The sequence below is a fragment of the Colias philodice genome, chromosome 31, assembly GCF_061535455.1.
Source record: "Colias philodice isolate Cphi_HAF_F1 chromosome 31, ilColPhil1 Martin Lab GWU primary, whole genome shotgun sequence".
Taxonomy (NCBI): domain Eukaryota; kingdom Metazoa; phylum Arthropoda; class Insecta; order Lepidoptera; family Pieridae; genus Colias; species Colias philodice.
Genome location: NC_143116.1, coordinates 2,505,114 through 2,516,833, shown reverse-complemented (window position 1 = coordinate 2,516,833; position 11,720 = coordinate 2,505,114). Strand labels below are relative to the sequence as shown.

The 11,720-nt window shown below is 31.6% G+C and overlaps 1 protein-coding gene across 3 annotated transcripts in view; it reads right to left on the bottom strand.

Annotated features, from left to right (window-relative positions):
- Positions 1-5,480: 5,480 nt before the first annotated feature.
- Invadolysin (leishmanolysin-like peptidase, invadolysin) overlaps positions 5,481-11,720 on the bottom strand; it is a 72,192-nt gene continuing 65,952 nt past the window's right edge. For all 3 annotated transcript variants that reach the window (XM_089713852.1, XM_089713851.1, XM_089713853.1), the window contains exons 14-18: positions 10,476-10,635; positions 9,450-9,544; positions 8,853-8,924; positions 8,160-8,291; positions 5,481-6,834 (exon numbers count right to left, since the gene is read on the bottom strand). In XM_089713852.1, coding sequence (XP_089569978.1) covers positions 6,688-6,834; positions 8,160-8,291; positions 8,853-8,924; positions 9,450-9,544; positions 10,476-10,635 — 606 coding nt within the window. In that variant the 3' untranslated portion in view covers positions 5,481-6,687. The remainder of the gene's footprint in view (positions 6,835-8,159; positions 8,292-8,852; positions 8,925-9,449; positions 9,545-10,475; positions 10,636-11,720) is intronic.

The following is an 11,720-nucleotide window of genomic DNA, read 5'->3' as shown; positions in this document are numbered from 1 at the left end:
ATGTCATGTTCACATAGTTGTTCTGTTGTCCAAGAATATACTTGCGCTCGCACTCCTTCTTTTCTTTTGTATTTTCGTGGCGTGGTTCTCCTACAATCAGTATAAGGGCAGATCATTAATAAGTAAGTAAACATAACAAAAAAAGCAAATTAAACGAGTAAAATCGGTTAACATAGAGAAAACCTCTGACGCAATCAGGTAAAAATATAAGCAGTACCTGTGATTATCGATAATAACATGTACATATGTATTGAGGGATAGATGCCCTTAGAGGCCCCTAAGGGCATCTATCCCTCGAAAAAAAAGGGGCAACTATACTCTTTGATAAGGATAGCTGCCCCAGTATTTTTTTTTATTAAATAAAAACAAAAGAGCCACTATTTTCACTTAGATTTGTACTTAATGAACCAGTGTATAGACATAATAAGAAATATAGTGAAATTTATTAATACTTATAAAGTTATGCAAAGGCAAATATCAACCTTTTTAAATTTTAACGTGTTCGTGAAGTTCGCCGCCGATATTATAACACGCACTAGCGAAACACGTCTTCACCAAACAACAGCTCATGCGTATACGAGGTGCGGGGTGATACGAGCTTCTATTTAAATCATTAATTCGTAGCCAGGACTCTGGGAAGTGAGGTTTTTTGAAAATGGGGCATCTATCCTAGTGCGGCATCTATCCCACTTTTACCCTACTTGCGTAATCGATTACGAACACTCTGCGTATTCGTAAAACATCGAAAGGACGTCTGCGAGTGCTCCGCTAAAAATGCCGTTTTGCACTGTCAAGTCTTGCAGAAGCAATTCAAACATGTCGAATATTAAAAAAGATGGAATAACCTTTCATTTGTGTATATTTTTTTATTTTTTTAACGTACATTTCTAATTAAATGCAATTTCTAATAATCGTCGATGTATCGTTTAGCGATATGATCAAGACAAATAATCGAGTCATGTGTGTACTCGATCATTGATGCGGCCTCACGAGACTATCATGGAAAGAAAATATAAAAATTTAATCTTTATGAACTAAGAGATAAAGTTGAATTTAAAACGCGATATTGAACCGCATTCCCCACGAGACTATAAAGCGATGTAGCGAGACTATCTTGAAGAGAAAATATACAAATTTAATCTTTATGAACTAAGCGATAAAGTTGAATTTAGAACGCGATATTGAACCGCACTCCCCACGAGACTATAAAGTGATGTAGCGAGACTATCTTGAAGAGAAATTCAAATTTAATCTTTATGAACTTAGTGATAGAGTTGAATTTAAAAACTCGTCGCTTAAAAGGTCGTAAATTTTTACGACTTTCTTAGTGACGGACTGCTTTTAACTTGAACGTCGATAAAAAAATATTTTTCTAAGTATAATTTGAAATGAGATGAGAATTAATCTTTATTATATTAAAATTTTACACAACTGCATAAAAAGGAGTATAATGTTTATTTTGTAAGTCTTGTATATATTTATTAAAATTTACGCTCGGTTACTTTTAACTGGCAGAACATTTTAATGGTACGGAACCCTTCGTGCGCGAGTCCGACTCGCATTTAGCCGTTTTTTTTGTAATGTTAATCTTGTAACCTTTCTATTATGTAATATATACTAATATTATAAAGCTGAAGAGTTTGTTTGTTTGTTTGTTTGTTTGAACGCGCTATTCTCGGGAACTACTGGTCCGATTTGAAAAATTCTTTCGGTCTTAGATAGCCCATTTATCGAGGAAGGTATATATCATCACGCTACGACCAACAGGAGTGGAGCCACGGGGGTGAAACCGCGCGGAGCAGCTACTTTGTTTATATGTATGTACGAATATTGCGTATATTCCAGATTTACAAAAACTAAGGTGGATTGAATGCTGTGGGAGAAAATCAGAATGGACACCTCGGTACAGAAATAATAAAAATTTCTGGACCGATATTTATTTTATTGAATATAATATGTGATGTGTTGAATAAATACATATTCAAATACAAATAAAATGGCGTTTTATTGTTTTTTCGTATGCATATAATAATGATGAAAACGTTACAAATGACCTGTGTAGTATTTTTTATGAATATAATATTAATGTTATTTCTAATTTCAACAAAATTATTATTTTTGTAATATCGATATGGTTACATCCCTTTAGAGCGCTTGTATTATTACGTATATGTATAGAGATTTTTCTGTGTAATCGATGTATGTGTGCAAAAACATGCTAGTCTGTCCATTTTGTAATAGTTTGAGTTTGTAAAGACACAAATTATTTTTGTGAATTTGTGATTGTGTTTCAAAGTGTGAGTTACCCTCCCCGCACCAAAACCGGCAGAAAGTTTAGTTAGAACATTTGCCAGCGTGCTCCATCCATTACTTAATGATCTAAGATTTATATAGAAGAAAATTCATCTATATGAAGTATGAACTTACTATTTGCTGGCGGCTTCGCCCGCGTTTTCAAAGAAAAACCCACATAGTTCCCGTTCCCGTAGGATTTCCGGGATAAAACCTATCCTATGTGTTAATGCAAGTTACCATCTATGCTAAATTTCATCGTAATAGGTTTAGTAGTATTTGCGTGAACGAGTAACAAACACGCACACCTACACATACACATACATCCATCCTCACAAACTTTCGCATTTATAATATTGTAAGTAGAAATCTGTTACTGTATTTTTCTATAGGTATAATCTGTATATCTATACGTATATATAATAAAATCGTAGGAAAGTCAAAACTATTTTTTTACTTGTATGTCGTGCTAATCTCAAAAAGTGCTGCATGGATTTACTTCAAATTTCGTACAGAGATAGCTTAAGACCTGAGGAAGGACATAGGATAGGTTTTATCCCGGAAATCCCACGGGAACGGGAACTATGCGGGTTTTTCTTTAACTACGCGGGCAGCCGCTAGCGGAATACAAGTTTAGATATAAATTGATAGGTTAGGATCCGTAACAAATAAAACACAAAGTAAGTAAAATATTCTTTTATCATCATCATAATTCGTTTTACATTCATTGTTCACACATTCACATAATTAATTTAAAAATGTATAAACGCTTAATTTACCACTAACTTTTTAAGTGCCAAAACCGCATCAAAATCGGTTCATTTAAAATCACGTAATTTAAGAAGTACATACATAGCCTTAAATTAATTGAATATTAATAATAATGTTCATAAAAATGAAACTTTGGCGAAACATTTGTAAAATAATTTTTGACAATAGATGGCGCTGTGACCAAAAAATATTGAGAAGCCATTTCTTATAAGAATCTTTCTTAAAATAAATTTTGTCCCTTTCACTCAAATAAAACGTAACATTTGAGTGAAAAAGACAAAATATTCTTTTAAAGAATACATTAAAACCGAAATTAGTTTACATTGCAACGAAGTACATAACACGTGTATGACATATTATGACTAACGAAAAATAATAAGTATAATAAATTAAAATTAAACACCTAAATATAAAATTAAAGCAAATTAAGCACCGTACTAAAATAAAATAAATCACGATTTTGTATTTGCATTGACATTCATTCAACATAATTAAAACAACACAGATATTTTTTGCATTGATAAAAATATATTAAATCTGTCATTTTACAAACGATTTATGTATCTATACTTATATTATAAAGCTGAAGAGTTTGTTTGTTTGAACGCGCTAATCTCAGGAACTATTGGTCCCATTTGAAAAATTCTTTCGGTGTTAGATAGCCCATATATATCACCACGTTAAGACTAACAGGAGCAATGCGGGTGAAACCGCGAAGCGCAGCTAGTTTAAGATTTTTATAAGTTTTTTTAGATTTTGAATTATTTAATGAAACTCTTAGCATGATGATATATAAGCCTTATAGCCTTCCTCGATAAATGGATTATCTAACTGTGAAATGATTGTTCAAATCGGACCCGTGGTTCCTGAGATTAGCGTTGTCATGCAAACAAACTCTTCAGTCTTATAATATTAGTATATATTATTTTAAATATTTTTAATAGTTTGTGTTTTTCACATGTAAGTCGTTCATAAAATGACATTATAAAATTAGCAGAAACACAATAGCTTCGATAAAAATATCGATACATTTTAAAATCAACTTAAAGTAGAGTACATAATAAATAAGTTATGGCTTGAAAATAAGTAACACATAAGTTTTAATACCTACATATAACTTTTTACGCTCAAATAAATACATTAATTTGGCATTATATTTAAAATCATGTAATAATAAATAAAGGAGAAAGAATATGAAAAGGCACTTTTTTATTTATAAATATGTAAAATTAAAACGGCAAAATTTTATTTATATGAGCGTAAAAAGCTTATGAAACATTTTACGCACTTGAAAAAGATACGAAGAAAACTATTAAAAAAAAATTACATTAGTGACGGGAAATTAAAATTTTCATTATCTTAGGGCCGATTTTTCAATGCTTGGATAAAACTTATTCGTCGAATAATTTATAAAACTACCATTTTAAAAACGTATTCTAATTGCCCGTATTTGACAGTTTACGTGACATTTTAATACTATCGTGAAATAATTGGACGGATAAGTTTTATCCAAGCATTGAAAAATCGGCCCTTAATGTACGATTACACATACCAATAATAATCAAATTAAGTACTTTTTTCATTGGGGTACTATGCACTACGTACTAGAGACGACATCGCTACTACAATATTTGTAACACGAGTTAGAGCCAATCGTCTCAAACCATCTTTTTTTTGTTTTAATTTATAAGTAATAAGAGGCAGAATATCTACAAAGTGTATGACTCACTAGCCGCCCCGCGCCGCCATCAGATTTTGTTCGTGGTATCCTCTCTATGCGTGGTAATAATACCTCAATGACTTTTTTAAATTTAAATTTAATACATTTATAAGTACATTTACAAAACTTAAGGCCAAAAAAAATTATTATCATCTGTGGCCAAATGTCACTGTCATTTTTATACAATGATAAGGAGTATATACAATTTTTATTATAAGGTAACATTATCTAAGAATAAATCACAAAAGTAAGGTTCATTCTAGCAGAAAAATAAAAAAACTATATTTAGGGCCGATTTTTCAATGCTTGGATAAAACTTATCCGTCCAATAAAGTATTACACGATAATATTAAAATGTCACTGTCAAATACGGGCAATTAGAATACGTTTTTAAAATGGTAGTTTTATACATTAGGTATTCGACGAATAAGTTTTATCCAAGCATTGAAAAATCGGCCCTTAAAGTATTGGTTTATGAAGTTGCCCTTACTAAACACAGTATGATGCTTCAAGCAAATTTGTATCAAATGTTTGTCATGCAAGTTTGTCAAACTTGCAGTTACTCCTGTTGTATTTCAAATAATTATTGTTCTGTCACGCAAATACTACTGAACCGATTACAATGAAATTTAGCACACATATAGAGGGTAACTTGGATTAACATTTTTATGCAGGTTTTTCTTTTAAAACGCGGGCGAAACCGCGGGCGGGAAGCTAGTGTTACATAATTATTCTTCATACAAGTTTGACAAACTTACGAGTTTAGTAAAAAAAGATAAATAATGAATTAAAATTACTGTTCGTAGGAGCTTGATAAATAAAATAAAAAACAATTACTGTCTTACCACAAAAAACTTTAGACAGGGTTTATATTTAAGCTCGGGTTCTCTTTAATCTGGTTTTGTCGTATTTCACATAGACAACTATTAAAGTGACAGATCCCTGGTTTAAAGTTAGACTGTGTTTAAATTGTTTTGTGATAAGACAGACAATGTTTACAAATCTTTTGTTCATGAATTAAAATTACTGTCGTACAAGCTTGACAAATAAAATAAAAAACAATTATATTTTGGACAATTCTTTTATAAAATTTGCAATCTTCTTCACAATATATTTATTTCACATATATTATAAGTAAAAAGGTGTAGATAGGTCACCAACACAACATTCGTTCTTCAAACGGCACACTAACGCACACACGATTAGACGTCAAAGTGAGATGGCATGATTCAACTGTCGGGAGCGAAAAAGAGACAACAGAAGTTCTATTTTTTATTATTTATAAAGTAAAACGTGGCTAATTAGCCACATTCATGCCTATGTACATGGTAATTGTTAATAATAATAGTTTAAAAAAACTAAAAAACACGCTTTTTATAGAAAACCGAACTAAAAAATTGAATATTTTATCAAATTAGTGTATTGTCATCGGTCCTCAATAAATCTACAAAGTTTGAACGAAATCTGACCGTTTAAAGTGGGTCAAAATCGCGCCCAAAGAAGTTACAAACATACAAACATACAGGTGAAGCTAATATAAAGCGTGTAAAAATATGTAATGACGATTCGAAAGTGCTTCTAAAAGAAGTCTAATTGAATAAATTAATGTTTGAGTTTGAGTTACACCTTTTTACTTACAATATTGCTTGACACAATATGCAAAACTTATTTTTTTGAAGTGAAACTTCTTTACGCGTAAAATTTCAAGGTCGCGTCATGGCAATACCGTCTCGTCATAGAGTGAGGCGACGATTTTGGTATATTTTACCTTTTATATAAATAAATTCTTTATTTAGGAGTTACAAAGACCCATTACAAACACAATACACAAAAATTACATTTGGTATCTTTGGATCTTTCTAAAGAAGTTTCACTTCTGACACGTGTGTTCAGTCCTTTTTTTATTAAAGTGGCAATAGATACGATAAAATGGTCGTCCATAACAAAATGGCGGACTGTGTGAATTTCGTCGCGTTGCAAGTTAACATGTCGTTCGGATATAAGTTGGGTGGGGGCGCTTCTTCACCCCCCTTGCAATATTCGTTGCGATCCTGGAAATTAAATGTAATTATTTATTTATTTCTTTTTTTTTTGTATGTTTATGTTTTTATTAGGTGCTTGTTACATTGATTTGGAGATAAAAATAATTATTATTACTATACTATAGCTAGAAAGATATAAATATAATCAACTAGCTGTGCTCCGATCCTGTTGGTCTTAGCGTGATGATGATGGTCTTAGCCTGTACCCTTCCTCGATAAATGGGCTATCTAACACCGAAAGAAATTTTCAAATCGGACCAGTTGTTACCGAGATTAGCGCGTTCAAATAAACAAACTCTTCAGCTTTATAATATAGTATAGATTTATTTTTATTATTTCATTGTTTATTTCAAAAATAAAATAAAATATTGCTGAAAACATGGTACAGGTTGGTTTTATTAGGTGCGTTTTACATTGCTTGGAGATAAAAATAATCAATATTATCAGCTAGGAGAATTAAATATACATAATCGATAAATCAAACAATGAAAATATGACTAACTAATGACTAAATAAAATTTAGCCTATGTAACTCAGAAATGTAGCTTTAGCTATTGAAAGAATTTTTGAAATGGATCCAGTAATTTCAAACATATCTACTAACAAAAATACAAGTGTTTTGTACTATTAAGCATAAAAGTCAAGCTGTATCTTAATTTTAAGGGAAGTTTAGTTTAAAAGTATTTTTTAATGATTATTTTTCCGACCCAAATATCGACCAATAGAATTGCACCATTCGACGTCACGTGGTACAACCTACATGGTATTATACTGATAATTTTTTGAAAATTTTCTCTGGTCGTTGACGTCAAACTGACAGGTTGAATTCAATTGTGAAATTATTGGCCGACATTTGGGACGGAAAAATAATCTCCCGAATACCACACGAGCTTCAAAATTATCTGGCATTTCCCTCAAGGTTCCCTGCAAACAAATAAAGTCGTCAAGTTTTTCAGGAAAAATCACTCGCGCTTCGCACTCGTGATTTTTTAACCTTGACTAAAAGCTTGACTCCTTCATTTGTTTGCAACGAACCTATCGGAAAATACCCGATAATTTTGAAGCTCTTGTGGTATTATAAGTGATAAATCAATCAATAGATGACAAATGAATACCACCATTTTGATTCTGTTACAATGTAAATATTTAATTTAATTTAACTTTGTCTAAAACCTAATTAATAAATTACATACTAAAACCTGCCTCTTGAATCACTATCTATTAAAAAAAACCGCATCAAAATCCATTGCGTAGTTTTAAAGATTTAAGCATACAAAGGGACATAGGGACAGAGAAAGCGACTTTGTTTTATACTATGTAGTGACAATACTTACAGCGAATTCATTACCACACAGTTCTCTACACGGAGGGCAAACAACCCCACCCTTGTGAAGCCAGCCCTTTTGTATTATTCGTACTTGTAACACTTGGCCCGCGAAATAACAGGTATATGTGTAGTTTCCAACCTGAAATTATTAATATTTATTTATATTTGATTGTATAATATAATGTACAACTTTTGTAAAATTAAATAATACTTTGTTTCTCTTCCCACATTTATTATATTAATATTTCAAAGTTATTTCCAAATAAACGAGTAAATTTTAGGATTTTTGTAGTTAAAAATGAACGCCCTAATAAATTATGGATAATAAATTAAATAGTGCATCTATCCAGAAATGCTATTTCAAAAACAGATTGAAAAAGATCCTTCATTTGGAGCTAGAAAGAGTTGCAAAATGAGTTTTTTTTTTAAGATTTTTCGAAAATATCGAATATCTCGAAAACCGATGGATTTTTATAATGCAAATGCACTTTTATTTAACTTAATACTATCCGCGCCCCGCGGTTTTACTCGCAATGCCCCGCTCCTGTTAGTCTTAGCGTGATATCTTGCCTATAGCCTTCCTCGATGAATGGGCTATTTAACACCGAAAGAATTATTCAAATCGGACCAGTAGTTCCCGAGATTAGCGCGTTCTAACAAACAAACTGTTCAGCTTTATAATATTAGTAGATATACTCACAACAACATGCAATCTACCGCCGTCACATTTATACTTATAGCAACCGGAACCCCAGTGTTGCCACTCTCTTATCTGGAATAAATAAATAGATTAAGGGCCGATTTTTCAATGCTTGGATAAAATTTATCCGTCCAATAAAGTACTACACGATAATATTAAAATGTCACGTAAACTGTCAAATACGGGCAATTAGAATACTTTTTGAAAATGGTAGTTTTATACATTATTCGACGAATAAGTTTTATCCATATTATAAATTATATCTATACAGGGTGTAATCGTTAAGTGTGCACAGGCGATTATTCCGTAACTATTGCAGATATCAAAAAATTTTAAACTGATATTGAAAGCCCTTTACCTAATGATTAAAATGGCCATAATACATTTTTAAAAATAAAACGAGCATTATCCAAAATTGTTGCATTAAACGCTCCCATACATTTTATTTCCCATACATTTTGTATTCATAGCAGATTTTCGAAGTGACGTCATCATTGTGCAATGCAATGAGAAGCCCTATATATTATATGTAGTAGCGATATTATATCTAACTTTATGGTAATATTTGTCCTATAAAATAAATATATTAAAACATACCTGTCTACAAGATTTCTGTTCCCAAACTCTCTCGCTATGGTCAAAACATTTTGAATGAGGCCCGTAGTTCTCCAATGCGAAATTAACATCAGTCTCTAGAATGATAATAAATATATTATATTAATTACTATTTTCTACTAAAATAGTGAAATATTTGTGATAAAATCTATTTCTGCAATATTAAGTACCTACTGCTTCTGACTAAAATTCTCCAATATATACGAAAAAATTCCATACATATAAAAATCCAATTTTTAAATAACTTACTTCCTACTAACATGCAGAAATATCTCAGAAAAAAAAACTGATTGTGGTACAACATACTTCTTTATATTACAATTAAAAATCCTAAATATCTCTCTAAGAACACATTGTCAAAAACACATTTAAAATATTAAATTAAAATATCACTTTATGTTACTAGAAATAACTTTCTTTATGTAACATTTAAATTTCACACATTTGAATCAAAATTTGAATTTGAATTCCAAAAATTTGAAATTGAAATCTTTTATCATTATTTCAAAAATCTCTATAACGAAGTACACCTGATTATTACAGATTTGAATTTAAACTTGAATTTTCAATTTCAAAAGTTTGAATTAAAATTTACAATTTCACTAATTTCAATTCTATCACTCAAGGTATTTTAAAAATAACACATTTGAATTTCACATATTATGTGTTTGAATCATTGAGATAATATTACTACGTATGGAGGAGACACCACGAACAAAATCTGTGCGCCATTTTTTTGCTCTAACTAAGTTTTAAAAATTATTATCTAGTTAGGTACTTAACGATGAAAGTTATTCCTTTGCACATTTCCGTATTATTTGTATTATTTGTGCAATATCGTAACACACACGAAGGCATGTTTGATGCGTTTCACTTTAAAACCATTAAAAAATACCGCTCAACATACGTCGCATGACGTATGTTGAGTGGAACATAAGTGATGTAGGCGGTGTCGTCTCCATATTAATATTATCTCAATGGTTTGAATTTGAATTTGAATTCACTCACTCGGCGTATTCTCCTCATACGAACATCGGCTACCCCTCAACAATACAGTTTTATGTTTCCAAGTGAACTCTTGCAAGTATGGGCAATAGTCAGCCAAAGACACAGAACCTCCATAGTGGGCTTCATCACCTGCCGGTACGTTTGGTAACGTATCGAAATGCTGAAAAGAGAAAAAAAAATACAGTAGAATCCTTTTATTATAACTCCGGTTATATTGACCAACCGCTTATTATGACGTATTACACAGCAAAGTTTGGTTTTCATATAAAATCTTATATATAAAATTCTCGTGTCACAACCTTAGTCTGCATACTCCTCCGAAACGGGTGGACCGATTCTCATGAAATTTTCTGTGCATATCGGGTAGGTCTGAGAATCGGCCAACATCTATTTTTCATATGTACCACGGGCGAAGCCGGGGCGGACCGCTAGTCTTCTTATATATAAAAATGAATCGCAAAATGTGTTGGTAAGCGCATAACTCGAGAACGGCTGAACAGATTTCGATAATTCTTTTTTTATTATATTCCTTGAAGACCGAGGATGGTTCTTATGTAGAGAAAACGTAAACATGTACCACGGGCGAAGCCGGGGCGGACCGCTAGTTATTAATAAAAGTCGGATAAAATGACTTCGTTTATAGTCGTCATGTCGTTTATTGTGACCAATTTTTAATGAATTGTCCAGTTATACTGACCGAAATGAATTCTAAAACTTTCAACACTAATTTCTGTTTGGGAAAATATGACAACACTTTTTTTGTTTGTTTTGAGTCTCAGTGTGTAGGTAACTCTATTTTGTTTCTCGAGATTGTTTATTTTCTACAAAATGCTTTGTATGACGTCCGTTTATTATGATATTCCACTGTATGTCAAAATTAATAAAAAATTATGTTCTGAATATAGTCGTATCCTCCTTCCTATCCTCCTAATCTAAGCTACTAAAATTATAAATGCGAAAGTTTGTGAGGATGGATGTATGTTTGTTACTCTTTGACCCAAATAATTAGCTCATAATATATTAGACCAGGGCCGATAATTTTTGAAACAATAAAAAATCACAGTAGGTCGTAGGATGAAACCCATTAGAAAAGGAGGAGAATGTGATAAAAATTATCTAGTTTAAATATCCGAGTTCGGGAAGTGGGAGGGGGGAGCTTCTAAGGCTTAAAAATGGTTTCTCTTGATTTCCGACAAAACTAAAAGTCCTATGGAAAAAAGTTCAATGGCAAAGTTGTAGGTAATA